Source organism: Corythoichthys intestinalis, chromosome 3 (assembly GCF_030265065.1).
Source record: "Corythoichthys intestinalis isolate RoL2023-P3 chromosome 3, ASM3026506v1, whole genome shotgun sequence".
Lineage (NCBI taxonomy): Eukaryota > Metazoa > Chordata > Actinopteri > Syngnathiformes > Syngnathidae > Corythoichthys > Corythoichthys intestinalis.
The window spans coordinates 54,971,553-54,987,971 of record NC_080397.1 but is presented as its reverse complement, the minus strand read 5'-3'; the positions used below and the strand labels follow the sequence as shown (position 1 = coordinate 54,987,971).

The 16,419-nt window shown below is 39.7% G+C and overlaps 1 protein-coding gene across 3 annotated transcripts in view; it reads right to left on the bottom strand.

The window, feature by feature from the left end:
• The window catches only part of LOC130912847 (mitochondrial import receptor subunit TOM70-like), an 88,075-nt gene extending 86,695 nt beyond the window's left edge, over nucleotides 1-1,380 (bottom strand). The window contains exon 1 of one of the 3 annotated variants that reach the window (XM_057830929.1): nucleotides 1,040-1,380. In XM_057830929.1, the coding sequence (XP_057686912.1) occupies nucleotides 1,040-1,162 (123 nt within the window). In that variant the 5' untranslated portion in view covers nucleotides 1,163-1,380. The remainder of the gene's footprint in view (nucleotides 1-1,039) is intronic. The other 2 variants (XM_057830930.1, XM_057830928.1) reach the window with 2 other exon arrangements.
• Nucleotides 1,381-16,419: the final 15,039 nt, after the last annotated feature.

Below are 16,419 nucleotides of genomic sequence, written 5' to 3'. Positions count from 1 at the left end.
AAGCAATTCACGCTTTTATAAGCTCAAGGCTGGATTACTGCAACGCACTTTATGTTGGTCTTCCCAAATCCTCGGTTTCTCGTCTCCAACTTGTTCAAAATGCTGCTGCTCGATTTTTAACAGATACACCTAGACGTGAACATATTACCCCCGTGCTATCATCGCTCCACTGGCTTCCAGTCCATTTTAGAATTGATTTTAAACTTTTACTGTTTGTTTTTAATTCTATCAATGGCCAGGCTCCTTCTTACTTATCAGAAATTTTAACCATCCGTAACTCTGGCAGGAGTCTTCGCTCTACCAGCCAACTTCATTTGCAAGTCCCAAGGTTCAAACTCAAACAGTGGGGAGACCAATCTTTTGCGGTTGCTGCACCCAGGTTATGGAATAGTCTTCCCCCTGAAATCCGCACCACTACAAATTTGGGCCTTTTTAAATCTCGTTTAAAGACACACCTTTTTAGACTCGCCTTTCCCCAAGATTAGTTTAGCCTGGTTTTAATGTTTTCGGATTTTATCTGTGTTATTGTTTTGTTTGCTGTCTGACTAATCGTGATGCGTTGTTTCGTTTCTTTTGTATAATTGTATAATACTTTCCTGCCTTTTATTTACTATGTGCCATGTTTGTCTTTGTTGTAAAGCACTTTGGGGACCTTTCGGGTTTTGTAAAGGGCTATATAAATAAATTTGATTTGAATTTGATTTGAAATATAAAACTTTTTTTTTTTGCGTTGAATGTTCATCCTAACATGTTGAATAAATAGGTTAAAAACGGTTCGGTGAGCATGTTTGGTTGTCAATAGGACATCAATCTTACAAATTTTTGACAAAAGAATTTTGGAATTTTTTTTTCTTTGTCTTTATGGTCCCAAAATGTTGATTTATAATTGGTCAGTGAAGAAAACAACAGTTTGGACATGAAGTTCAAGGTTTCCTGAAAAAAGGAACCAAACCATGCCACTGCAAACAATTCTTTCTTTGAAATATAAAGGAAGCATCAAAGGCATGCAAAATCAGACAAAACGTAGCATTAGTCCTACCATGCGGTCGAATAGATACACGGCTCCCACCCCGAGCAATATGGGCGCGCCGACCAGCAGAGCGAGCTGCCAACGGGGGACGGCAGTGCCTGACAGCGGCTCGATTAGCTTGGATGCAGCCATGATGAGAAACCCTGGTGTGGCTAGCTAGTCAGCAGCACTGGGCCAGTCGTCTTCTTTATCACATGCGCCATGAGGAACTCTGGGATATGAGATGATGGAGGGAGATATGGGACAAAAAGATTTGTTGTCGTATTTACACAATCGTGTTTGTATATAAAATATTTGTGTTCTTATATAAATATTCGTACTCAATGAGGACGCACTACTCGCCCCTTGTTACACGTGTCTTTGTAATCACGCATCACAGAGGTGCCAAAGTGGCAGAGCTCTAATACAGTTACTAAGGTTACCGTCATGCTAATTCAATCCGGGGCATATTTAAATAAAATGTTTTATCCCATTTTATCCCATCACGGGCTTACACATTTAAGGAAACCACAAATAACACTACCTTATATTTCAATAAATACATTCCTACTTGTTTGCATAAGGCAGTGTTTTTTCAACCGGCGTGCTGTGGCACACTAGTGTGCCGTGAGAAAATATCCAATATCGCATTTTTGTGGTTTTGTTTTTACTTTGTCGGGCGGTATTGCACGTCGCTTTCAAGAACTGCTTGGATTTGTAGCCGTCAGCAACCATGTGGACCCCAGCACGTCTGCTGTACATAATTTGATCACTCGTCAAGTGTCAATATTAGGGCTGTCAAAATTATCGCGTTAACGGGCGTTAATTTTTTAAATTAATCACGTTAAAATATTTGACGCAATTAACGCATGCAATGAATGACCCGCTGGGATATTGCCTCAAACATTTAAATGAGGCCGTTTATGGACATTAAGAGGGAAGAGAATGCCACCGGCCGCTTGGGGGCAGCGCCGTTCCATACTCATGTTATGTCTTCTAAACGTGGGAGAATTAGTAGTTGTGAGACGTTTATGCTGTATTCACAATGCAATGCAAATTGCTATTTGTGCTCCACACATATTTCGGTAAGTTTTCTTTCTTTTAGTGGCAATTATGTGTCTCTTGTTTTATTTTGGGTAAGATATGTACAGATCAGGGGTCGCGTTAACCGAATATTTTCCGTCGTTGACCGTTTTTTTTAAAACGGTGACGGAAAAAACTGAAGTCCGTCCGTCATTTTGACAGATTGCAATTCACACCCCAGACCACAGGGTGGCGAGTGAGCATATTAATTAGTTATTGTCTCTCTTAATGCATGACGTCGTTGGCTATTCTGTCAGAATATTGTAGCGTCACCGGGGTCTGGCGGCGGCAACGTGATTGACACATCAACGCGATGTTCTTATTGGTGCACCCGCGTGGACTACATTGCCGCCTGTGTATAGACCCCAATCACATGACGTCACAACTCCGCCCCCCTGACTGGAGCCGACATATTGTGTGTCAGCTCGTTGTGTTTGCACATTACCGCTACGTACATGCCTCCTATTACGGCGTGTTTTTCTGCTCGTTAACATTAATTATCAAAATTGTGAAGGCGTGTGTGGCGGTTGGTTGCAGTAACAGAAAAGATAGACGGAGAGACTTGAAGTTCTACCGTATTCTGAGAGACCCGAAGAGGAGAGCGAGATGGACTGCTGTAATTCGACAAGAAATCTGGACACCAAACGATCACCACAGACTATGTAGTAGTCATTTTATATCTGGTAAGATGCATTTAATATATATTTAGAAGATTTTGGGCTGACAACCACAATTAAGATCATTGTTTGACGTTTGTGATTGGGGTCTATATAGTTGCCTCTTTTTCTTTGGGGGCGCAGTTGTTGTTTTGTTGGTGGTAAGCAGAGTAAAAAGAGGGAGAAAAATACCACGACTTCCGTGTCTAATTTTTCGCCGCCAAGCAAGCGTTACAATATTATTTAAAAATGAATGAAAACTAAATACTATTGAATATGTCATCATTATCATTTAAAAAATTTAAGTGACGGGTAAAAATAGATTATGACCGGGTTTTATGACCCTGTCAGTCAAAATGACAGACAACGAAAATGTCTAGCGCAACCGCTGTGCGGGATATATATATATGGCTAATACATATTAGGTCCAACATAAAATTCCAACCTCCTCTTCTTCCTCCAACTCTTCAAAAACTTGGATCTCCTCCATTGCGCTGGATCTATCGCTTATATGGCTGTTTGAATCATTGTTTGAAGGGCTTTGTATGGCAGCCGTATGTATAGAGCTGCCATCGCTGTTCCTGGTGTGACGTATCACTTCCGGGTTCGTCCCCTTTCAGGCTCGAACTTCGGAAACGCGATTATTTTTTCAAATATACAACATATAAATGATTTTTTCATGCTTTATCTGTTGGACAATGTTGAATTACTTTGATTGTGACCCTATTTAGCATGTTTTGAAATGACTTCACATTTCTGCTTTAACTAGCTAACTAGCCAGCCTCACTTGTAAACTGCAGACAAAGAGGAATGGGTAGGCAGTGGAAATGGGTTAATCTGTTCGTGATAAATCAGTGTTAAATTTATTCAGTCGTAGTTTATAAAAACATTACAGAGTGAACGATTTGAAAGATAAAGGTAAACAGCAAAAACACACAGAAATATTTATCAACGCGTGAGATTTCCTCTTGTGATCTGATGGGATGGTAGCATACCTTATGAAGTGCTTATGATTGTGAAATGCCAAAGAAACATCCAATCTTACCTAACTTTCTAAATAAAACCTAATGTGATTGCAGGTGAACCAGCTTAATATCCAGACTGGGCACCATCCCTACATCTGGGACACACATCTGTTACACCGATTATTATTATATTTTTCGTACAGTGCTTGCATTTTGAAACGTCGTGAAAAAAATCAATGGGAGCCATTGGCGTCATTCTTTGACAAATTTATGTAAAATAACTGCCCGGTTTTTGCTTTTAACCAAGAGTCGAGACTGTTTTACGTCCATATCTATAAAGAATTCAGTGATTTAAGCATTTATTCACAAGAATTTTGAACAGAAAAAGCCATTGTGGCAGCCCCCTTATTATAACAAAGCTAACGCACTAGCATCATTCTTTGATATATAGATTTAAGTAAAGTACATTCAAACTGCCCATTGATTTGACTTTTAACCAGGAATCGGGACTGTTTTACGCCCATATATATATATTAAGAATTCAGGGATTGAAGCATTCACAAGAAGTTCAACGTAAAAAGCTCTGCTATGGACTGGTGGTAAGGCGGCGCCACAGTGAACTTAAAGATGAGCCTTTTAAGTGAAGTTAATCCTTCGTGCACGGTTTCTTTTGCTTCTAACCAAAAATCGAGAATGTTTTACGGCTGTATTTATAAAGAATCCAGGGATTTAAGCATTTATTCACAAGCAATTCTAGTAAAAACCTCATTGTTTTGCTATGGCTGCCGTGTTGGATTTTGTATCGAGATTTTATTTTAGACATTTCTACTTCCATATTTAAAAACAATCAGCTTTTACATTTTTTTTTTATGTAACATTTCAATCTAATAACTCTCAGTAAAACACCATGGTCCTACACCAACCCCTACGCCGATGGCAACAAGCAGATCTTCATCTACTTTGACTCCGTGCACCTTTGGAAGAACATCTACACCAGCAGCAATAGTCCAGTATTCATTTGCATGCATATTCTATGTTCAATACTTTCTCACCTGCAATATTCAAAGCATTAACTTTAAAACAGCTACTCATTCATTTCGATTATTTGCACCGCCTGAACATATGACTATCTCATGCACATTTCATGTTTATTTAGATTTTATACTTGCAAGTCACTTTGAGATTTTCATTTACAATGCACAGTAAAGGGAAATGCTCCATAGTTGCATTTTACACAATATAGGACGATTCTAATCTAATATATTGTATAATACATTGCGATATTGTATACAATTTATAAAGATACACGATAATATCGGTCACCGATAATTATCGGCCGATAATGGCAATTATGACGTCACACAGATAATCCAGATAATTAAAAAATTCAACCGATAATGCAATCCGATAATTATATACTTGATTTAGCCTCCAAATGTGCGCAACTGAAGAATTCAGCAAGTCGCCTCCTCAACCCCTCCCCTCTCTGAAGCCCCTGAGGGAGGAGGGGTTGAGGAGGCGGAGTTACAAGACAAGAAGTAGTTGAATATTATGGTGGCTGTTACTAAAAAAACGACGCTCTCGCCATCTGCAAAACGTACCGTATAAGTTCCACGAGGCAGAAAGAACGCGTCCTCATTCAAAACCACTAACCCAGCAGCCATTTAAAACTGCATCACAAAGAATTTTGGAACAAATACGAGGCTGCTGCTAGCAGGAATGCTAAAGCTATTGTAAACACTAAGTTAAACTACAGGGCTTGTGACGATACAGAGTCGGGCTGTTTGGGAATGCAGCCCAAGGTGGGTGGTAAATTCGCATCTAAGGCTAAACACCGGCACTACTGGAGACCGATAGTCGGCAAGTAGCCGTCTTCTGACGAGCCCGCCGCTCTGGCCAGTCCGGCAGGCCGCCGCCGCCTCGCCATAGGCGGGGCGGGCCGAGACCGGTTCCCCGGCCTTTGGACCTCCGGCAAACACCCTGGTTTCTCGAGCATTCCCCCACGGCGTGCGAGCAGAGCCAGGACCCGAATACGCCGCGGCGAACCGGCCGGATTATCCGCCACCGAGACGAGACGCAGTTTGTTTTTCTTTTATACCTTAATGACCCGAGAACCAAGGCCCTGGATAAAAGAAATAATGCAGTTTATACGACCACCATTCTTCATGAAAAAGTGATGTCCAGTAAGCAAGCTTATCATGACGGCACAGTGGTTATAAGATAATTTAAACATGGAGAAAACGAAGTGAGCCAGTCAATAATGCATTCACAATGTGAAATGACGAGCGGTCAGATGACTTTGTAACGCTGCCTTTATTTTCGGCTTAATAAAACTCAGGCACAAAACAACACGCACGTGGATGCGAGCTCCAACTCCGTCCAAATAGTACTGCCGTGTAGCAGTTTAGTTGCTGTAACGCAAATGTCGTGAAAGCCGCAAATGTAAACAAAGCGCTCCAGAATGGGAACATGACATCTCGCTCTTCTGAGGTAATCATTTTCACAGTGTGCAACAAAGCATATAACATTAGCAATCACTTTTGAAATTATTTAACTTATTTCTCTGCTCAATTACAGTCACAGTAGGTAATCAAATTCTCAAATCAATATTCTGTAGCCACAAATATTATTCAAAATCTTTCCTTCTTCAAGTTTTTTTTTTTTTAGGATTAAGTATAATAATGTATTGCTTAAAACAAGGCTGTTAAGATTATTTTCAGCTAGCTATTTTTCTTCCAAGAAATCTGAGAGAAATACACTTGAAGCGATGGCAGATAATTTCACTTATTGCCAATAGATTTACACTTAAAACTGACTAGTTTTAAGGAGGTGTGTTTTGCAGCGGATTAATGTTATATATGTTAGGAATGGCTTACTTTTAAATGCATTTTTGTGCAACTTAGGTATTTACTCTGTAAGTAATTGTTGCCAAAGGTTTACCATTACACAATGTCAGACAATCTGTCATTATTTAGATGTTTGAACTGACGACTTGTTCATACTTTATGTTGAAAAAAAGAGCAATAAATTATATTTTTGCACAGTAATATTTTCTTTTGTGTATACTTTAAATTTTTACATAAATCTTTTAATAGAATTATCGGCTTGACATTATCGGTTATCGGTTGGAATGAGGAGGAAATTATCGGTTATCGGTATCGGTTGAAAAATACATTATCGTGCATCACTAACAATTTATTAATAATTTATTTACAATATATAGTTTATTCTGCATGGTTTCCTCAAGTATTAAGTTTCTGATGTGAAAATTTAGTGATTTATTATGTGTTGAAAACTGGGGGGGATGGAAGTTGCTATTTTGGGCAAAAACATATATACATGTTTAATATTGCTATTGATCCTGAAAATATAGGTGATTATCTCTGCATTTGGTGATTTTTGTGCATCTAGTGTAAAATCTGAGAATTTTATAGCCATTTTATGTTTTGTTATACTTATTTGTTATACTTATATAAAAAATAATGAATCGGGATTTTATTAGAGAACGACTTTGAATTCTTTCAAGCCGCTGCTCATGGAGACTTCCATATGGCTAAAGCAGGTGCCTCTTTTGGTTTTGCAGCTTTGGTTTTGAAAATGTTTGAAGTTTTTTTTAAAAATAGGCCCCCCTAGGGATCGGCCCCGTTTCCCGTGTCCTGTAAAGTATTATGAAGTCTATAGCTTTAAAATGAGGTACAACACATTACATTAACACGTTTTAAGAAGAAGGAGTAGTGAATGTTTTGACGTGTAAAATGTGACTCAACGTGCTGAAATAGTGGCCACAATTGTGCATGAATATTTTCCAAACTAAATTGCACACTGTCTGGGCATGGTTTACGTTACAACTAAAAAATGAGTATCTTTGTAAAGATTAGACTTGAAGCTTCAAAAGGAGTGAAGGAATTTAGTCCTCCCAGCCCAAACCCCACGGGGAGGCCGGCAACAGAACGGAAATGTGCTCCGCTGCTCGACGCCCCCGAAGAGCCAGGCCAGGAGGAAGCCAAACTCCGCGCGTTCCTCTGTTAACCCTTTGCACACTGACTCCATGTTTCAAAAGCTTGAAGAACACTCGCCGAAAACAGGTTGACAATTTATTTGTTGACAATGGTAAAAAACAAGGCAAAAACAGACGACGGAGGGACAATTCTGGATCCAAAACAAGGCTACATGTTTCCGAGCAGAAGAAATCTGTCTTATCTCAGTGTCCAGTCTTTTTGAAGTCTTTGCTGACGCGGGTCTTGTCGAAGGCGTTTCTGGGCGTTGCTTTTGGGCCGCCCCTGCTGTGGCCGGTTTTGGGCGGCTTAGGTTCGTGCGCGGATTGGGACGCCCGCTATCAACTTTGCTGCCCAGGCTGGTTGTACTTGTTTTAGGACAAAGCGCTTTGTCCTTGGAGTTTGCTGGGAGAGCAGATTATCCGAGTTGGTGCGTCACTCTTGTGATAAGACGGCATTGTGTATCGCTTCTATTTCTTCTCATTAAACTATGGTGTGCTATTTATTTTATATTAGTAGTGTAGTCCTACCGTAAATATGAAAATGATACTATTTCCTGATTAATTATATTACGTGTGTTAGACTAATGCAAACAGTTAGACAGTGCCTACGAAAACCTGTACCATATGTATGTGTTAGACTATATATGTGTTAGACTAATGCAGACAATTATACGGTGTGTGCGATGACGATATCGTTTCTCCTTCAATCCCCCTCACGAGCCCCGACAGGGGATCGTAAAAACATGGATGTGGCCTTAGAACTTAGCTTTATCAAGTGGTGGAAGAAATGTAGCAATTGATGAACAGTTTAAACAGGGATGTGCGAAATTTGTCCCCCTCAGGACTCCTGTTAAGTACTCTTTAAAACAATATGATACCGCCTCAAAGGGTTAATCCTTGGTTGTCTTTGGTCCCGTGGCTATAGGCATCAGCTCACAGTGCCCCACAACACATGACAGTAGCATGTTTTAAGAAGGAAGAGCATGTGAAAGAATTTCTTCATGCTTAAAACACTATCATTATACATCATATTTTGTATGCTTTTGTTATGCTTGCATGAGAACATTGTAGCATAGAGAATCATTGTTATATTAACCTGTTTGAGTGTGCCTTCCCATAGCCTTGACTATTGTAGACTGGAGCACAACATGCCCAAATATGGACTGTTATGTTTCTGTGTTTTCCAATATGCCCTGAATGAATACAATGGGCGACTGTGGCTTATCAGACTGAGCTCATCATCGTTCTAGCCAGAGCCGGTGTTCAAAGTCATAACTTGAGGTGGTTTTTCCTTTACTGGAGATGTTTTTCTGTGGAAAACCACCAGCGTTGACACTTAAGTTTTACTTTTGTTTTCATAGGTATCGTTTCACAGTAAGCATCCTTGGGTAACGCCCTTTCAACAGTGTAAATGTCCAGCCTCTATTGTACTTCTGGGTGATCACAGCTCCTGGCTGAATCACATCATTTTGTACCGTTGATATATCATGTTTATAAAGTCTTCGAAGCAGGCAATCTTTGGTTGGTCGTATTCATTTTTCTAATCGAGCTATTGAGGTAACTCTTGTCTTGAAGTTCAAACTTGAGCTTTCCTGACAGAGTTTGGATGTTTTGACCTGTGAAATGTGACGAAACGTGCTGAAATACTTTCCAGATTAACATGCACACGGTTTGAGCAACAACTAAATGACTGATACCATTGTAAAGATTATATGATCTTAAGCTTTAAAATGAGGTACAAAACATGACATTAGCATGTTTTTATAAGGAGGAGCAGTGAATGTTTCGACCTGTGAAATGTGACTAAAAGTGCAGAAATACTGTCCACATTTAAGCATGAATATTTTACAAACTGAATTGCACACTGTCTGGGTATGGTTTACGTTACAACTAAAAGACGGATATCTTTGTAAAGATAATACTTTAAGCTTCAAAATGAGGTACAACACATGACATTAGCATGTTTTAAGAAGGAGGAGCAGTGAATGTTTTCACCAGCAAAATGTGACTAAACTTGCTGAAATACTGGTCAGAATAACATGCAAACTGTTTGCACGCGGTTTCAGCAGCAACTAAATGACTGATATTTGTAAAGATTAGACTTTAAGCTTTAAAATAATGTATAAAACATGAAAGTAGCAAGTTTTTAAAAGGAGGATCAGTGAATGTTTTGACCTGTGAAATGTGACTAAAAGTGGTTAATTGCTATCCAAATTAACATGCAAACTGTTTGCACACTGTTTGAGCAGCAACTAAATGACTGATATCATTGTAAAGATTAGACCTTCAGCTTTAAAATGAGGTACAACACATGACATGCTTTGAAGTAAGGTATTAATGATGGGAAGATCGATACCAAAATATCGATATTTCGATCCAGCGCGTTGGGTTTTAGGTATCGATCCCCGAGCAAAAGTATCGATATTTGGAATTACTATACAGTATTATATTTTCTTTGTCTATATTTTTGTGAAAATCTTTTCTACTACTTTTCCCTTTCGCGTTCTACACGCACATAAGCAGTGCACCGGCGTCTGCTCCCGCCCCCATTTACGTCCCTATCCTGTGTATCGATCAGCATGCTTTTCCTCCGCCCCTCTCACGAGGCACCAACACTGCCACAACAAACATTTGAAAGCTGGCAGGCTGGTAGCATGGCTGCGGCATTGACGACAGAACGTAAAAGAAGTGTCTGGTTTGGACATATTTCAATTCAATAAATAGCAACGAGGCTAAGTGCACAGTTTGTGCCAAAACTGTCAGATATTGTGGTGATACCACAAACCTCACGAAACACCTTCAGGTGCATCCCGAAGCACATGATGAATTAAATGAAAAACCTGCCGCTCAAGCCGAGGAGGACACGACAAAAAAAACCACGCCGCCGGAGCAAAAGCAAAGCTCTTAGAAGTGGCGGTTGCGAAAGGCAGGACTTATCCAGGTAACGTAGGTGCTAATAGATAATCCGAGGCAATATAAGCATAAGTGGCTGATGTGCAATATCAAACAATAAATATGGTGTTTTTGTCATGTTTACCTAAAAAGAACTTTGCAGCACCATTGAGTATGCTTTGTAATGGAAAGTTGTAGCTACATCTTGTTTGTGAAAAGCAAAGTTCATACCGCATTATATAAAAAAGGTCAAATGACTATAGTGACAGTGAAGTATGACTGTAACCAGGGGTCGCGTTAACCGAATATTTTCCGTCGTTGACCGATTTTTTAAAACGGTGACAGAAAAAACTGAAGTCCATCTGTCATTTTGACAGGTTGCAATTCACACCCCAGACCACAGGGTGGCGAGTGAGCATAATTACCGTATTTTTCGGACTACAAGTCGCTCCTGAGTATAAGTCGATCCAGCCATAAAATGCCGAACGAAGAGAAAAAAAACATATACAAGTCGCACCGGAGTATAAGTCGAATTTTGGGGGGAAATTTACTTGATAAAATCCAACACATAGAACAGACATGTCATCTTGAAAGGCAATTTAATATAAAAATACAATAGAGAACAACATGCTAAATAAATATACAGTGTACAGTGCATGAACAACGAAATGTGAATATACTGTCCTACACTACAGCTCGGTCCTGGCTGTACAGCGAACTCCCAAAGGACAATGCTCTATGTTCGTATAATTTGCTGAATCAATTTGGTCCTCGATAGAAAACAGGTTCGCATCAACGTAAATAAATGATAATTAGGTACTATTAGTAATAAGTAACAGGTTAGCATGCGTTCGCTATCATTAGCACATCGTTCAAACAACCACACAACTGGCTCTAAGTGTCCGATCGCGGGTGGAAAACAAACAACAACAACAGAAAAGATGATACACGCAGGCGTTGCCTCTGTAGAGATGATTTAAAAGCATAAACAATGAAAGTAGGTTTGCATCCGTCTATTCTCTCTAGCTAACTCACTCACTCAGTAGTGTTGTATCGGTCGCGAACGATTCGTTCTTTTTGAACGAATTGTTTTGGTGAACGAGACCGAACTAATCATCATCTGCACTGATTCGTTCTATGAAGGTGGTGCTTGTTCGCTGCGTGGGAGGGCGTTGAGCAAGCGGCAGCGTCTTCTGACATCGCACACGACCAATCAGACGCCAGCCTCATCGCGGGCAGGGGAGGGACCGGAAACAGAATCAGGGCGTTTGTCACTCACGTCCACGTGTGGCCAATAAGCAGCCAGCGTGCAGGCAGGGGGGCAAGACTGAGTTTTGTCACTTCCCGTTCAGTGACTCGGTCCTCCGTTTCCTGACCTAGCTTGCTGCTAACTTGATTTTCCAGTAATGACTATGCGGTGAATGAATCAGAAAATGAAAGGAAATGACTTTGTCACATATTTGTTAACGTGGACCCTATCAAATGCTGCTCAAACAGACAAAAGCACCACACAAATCTAGCGAGCATTGTTTAGAGTAGTACTTTTCTCAACAAACTCGTGACTGCCTATGACGACATACTATCAAATTTACAGTAATTTAAAACACGGGTAGCTACGAGGCAAGCAAAAGCTGAGCTGCGGTCGCGTGACGGCAGTGAAGCGGGCAGAGAACTGTCACTATATGGAGGCTTCATGGCAGCGATATTTACCTCATATGTGCACAGAAAAAAATATTTAGTATGATCACCATAATACTGATTTGCAATGAAACTGTATATACATGTCAATTTTTTCCCGAGTGTTTTTTTTTTTTTTTTTTTTCGTGTCAGCGTGTCGGGTGTTGGTTGGTTTGACAAATTATGTCAATCCGTCCATCATGTGCTACTCAAGCGCCCAAAACAACGCACGCAGACACGGGAGATGTCGCAATATGTCTACATTTTTCTTAACAGACTAATGAGAGTAGAAAGGCGACATCGTAAAGAGCTGACAATTATTTCTCGTCAGCATTTGACGATCTGAGATGCGGGGACGACAGGGGAACTGACCGGATTATTTTATTTATTAATACCAGTGCAAAAAAACAATATGATCACCATAATACTGATTTGCAATGAAACTGTATATACATGTAATTTTTTTCCGAGTGTTTTTTTTGTTTTTCTTCGTGTCAGGTGTTGGTTGGTTTGACAAATTATGTCAATCCGTCCATCATGTGCTACTCAAGCGCCCAAAAAACAAAGCACGCGGACACGGGAGATGTCGCAATATGTCTACATTTTTCTTAACAGACTAATGAGAGTAGAAAGGCGACATCGTAAAGAGCAAACAATTATTTCTCGTCAGCATTTGACGATCTGAGATGCGGGGACGACAGGGGAGCTGACCGGATTATTTTATTTATTAATACCAGTGCAAAAATTCAACACGATCATCTTAATACTAAAAAACAAAAATACAACAGAGCGAGATGTAAATATGATGTGTTGGTCGTTCCATATTCAGAAATTAAACTTTCGATGTATTTTTATTTTCGTGACAGCAAACATGCTGTATATGTGATTGTATGTGTGATCAAGAACCTGCTAAAGAAAGTCCGTGCGCCCCCGCCCCCTACTCCCCTCACAAAAGGAAAATGTTTAACCGTGTCCTAAATCGAAATGCAAGCACGAGCCATGACTTTGAGCCCATAGAACTAGGACAGACGACGCGGAAGTTCTCCCTCGCTTTTGCAGCAGCAGGAGGGAGACGAGGCTGTCTGTGAAAGCAGAATGATACCGCCTGTCACTCATTTCTGAAACTACGACGAGTGGTCAATGTGGAAGAGAGGGAGGGACCAAGCAATGTCACTTCCCGTTCAGTTATACTGCGAAGCGGTCTTTGGTGATTCGTTCGGCAACGTCACTTCCCGTTCAGTAACCGAACGATTCGTTTGGGCGGGGAGGGAGATGAGGGGGGCGAACGATTCGTTGAACGATTTGTTTGAACGAATCTTTTTACTGAACGAACCGGAATGGATTCGTTTGCTCAAGTGAACGACAAATCTCGTCACTATCACTCAGAGCTACATAGCTGTCAGTCTTCTTCTGGCGTGTCACGTAAACAAGTGCGAGTGCGCCCTCACGTGGGCGTGAAAGCGCCACAAACTAAATGCATCCATTTCAAGATAAAAAAGTCAATAATTCAATTGAACATACACTGCCAAAGGCAGAACGCGAACGTGGCCATAGCTATAAAGAGTTATTCAGATAACTATAGCATAAGAACATGCTAACAACTTTACAAAACCATCAGTGTCACTGCAAAACACCAAAATAACATGTGAAATTATATCATAATGTGTTAATAATTCCACACATAAGTCGCTCCGGAGTATAAGTCGCACCCCCAGCCAAAATATGAAATAAAAGTAATAATGATATAAAGAGTGAGACTGACTAATCAGATTTTGTTGTTGATGGATTTGTTTGTGAGTTTGTAGGGAAACTGCTTTGCTAGTTATTAAAAGCAGCAGTTTTTCCATTGCAATGCATATTTGACACAAAGAGACTTTTAACAGTTTTTGAGTGCTTGCTGTAGTTGTACATTAGATATATTCAGAATGGCTGAGAACTCTGCCGGGTTGTGTATATAAATATACTATATGTGTTGTATATAAAATATGAACTTCCGGTATCGATATCGGATCGGGATCGCAATATTTGGCCTTGGTATTACTTGGTATCGGATTGAATCCAAAATCACTGGTATCGCCCATCACTATAAGGCAAAACGTGTCCAAACTTTTTGCAAAGGGGGCCAGATTTGGAGTGGTAAAAATGTGGGGGGCCGACTTTGGCTGACGTCCTTTACGTAGAACAATATATTTAAGCAAAATTTAGCAAGCCATTCAGTATGTCACATTTAAATTTTTTTTTTTTTTTAATTAATAATTTCAACAATCTCGCAACTAGCCTTTGCGGCGTTCTCTTTCGACTCTCGGGCTCTTGCGAAATACTACTGTTGTGAAATTAAACTAGCTTCAAGTTGCTTCTATTTCTCGCGCATCTGCCCTGTAATCTTGTCGTACATGTCAGCGTGTCTTGTTTGGTAATATCGCCTCACATTGAAATCTTTTAAAAACAGCGACTGTCTCTTTGCAAATGAGGCAAGACACAGTTGTTGCGTATTTTAGTGAAGAAATAGTCCAATTTCCACCTATCCTTGAAGCGTCGGCCGTCACAGTCAACTTTTTTTTGATGATTGTCGCCATTATAGAAAATTGGAAGTAGAGGGTAACAATGAGTAATGTTGCTTAGCCCTTAAATACCTGCAAAATGAAGCAATTATCAGAGAATCCCAAAATTATAAAAATAAGGTCCTAATGAAACCTTCTTTTCAAATTTGTGAAGTCAAAATGAATGTGTAATAAGCGCTCTAATATCTACGTATAACCCATGCGAAATCATGTTTTGTTTTCTCATGGAACCTGCAGATGCATGTGTCGACTTGCATCCATCATTTTTTTTTCAAAAACAAATGTCAAAATTCTAAATTAGTCTGAAAATCATGAAATTTTAGGTGTATCAAATGCGATACATTTGGCAATATAGGGTTAAAGTGCTGCTGCCTTTTAGTGGGTAAATGAGGAGCAGCATTTCGTGTGTAAGCTACTTCATATGCTGGTTGCAGTACTGCTGACCAATTTATTAAGTCTGTGTGAGGGCCAGATGTTATTGATTTTATGACAGAGGCTGGGGGCCAGTTGAAATTTGACCACGGGCCACATTTGGCCCCCGGGCCGGACTTTGGACATGTCTGCTATAAGGTATCGCCCTCATGGAAGAGTACCAAGTCAATGCATGACAACCATAAGCGGATTTTAATCCATGGGCGTTATTTTATTTTGACTAAATTCTTGTGATTTTGTCCAAATTATGGCTTTTCCTTTGAAGTGTGATAACTCAGTCATTTCTGAATATTTTTTCTCTTTCAACCACTCAAAATGTTCAGTGGCATCAGACCGATCCACACATATATAGTTTTATTTATTTATTTATTTTTTTATGCCCCCTACGGACAATAATAGCATTATTGTAATAGCAAAACTAACTATGCTGTATATATATATATAAAACAAAAGTCTAATTTGAATAATTCCTATAACACAGTTAGAGGCTTGAATAAGTCCGTAAGTCATAACAATAGAATTGTTTATGCATGCCCAGTTTTTACAGAAGGGCAGTTTTCTGAATTACACAAAATTCTTGTGATTTTATCCAAAATATGGCTTTTCCTTTGAAGTGTGATAACTCAGTCCTTTCTGAATATTTTTTCAATTTCGAGCCCTTAAAATGTTCAGTACTATCATAGCTATCAACACATATATAGTATTTTTTGAATGCCCCCTGTGGACAATAATAGCAGTATTATGGTAACATCAATACTAACTATGCTGTACATATACCGTATTGGCCCGAATATAAGACGGTGTTTTTTTTTTTGCATTGAAATCAGATTGAAAAAGCGTCGTCGTCTTATATTCGCGGTCTAGACGTTATACCCATTCACGACGCTAGATGGCGCCAGATATCAATGAAGCGATGTTCCGTCATGATCTGAACAGTCTAGACATTATACCCATTCACGACGCTAGATAGCGCCAGATATCATTGAAACGATTTTCTGTCATGACATATCTCAAGTTTAACCAGTTGGCATTACTTTATTGCAATGTTTTTCCTTATTCAGATTTGTTTCAAGACTACAATTACAGTTAGACTTCACTTTGATGGTTAATGCAGTTATTGCACTTTTGTTTTATCACAATAGGTTTA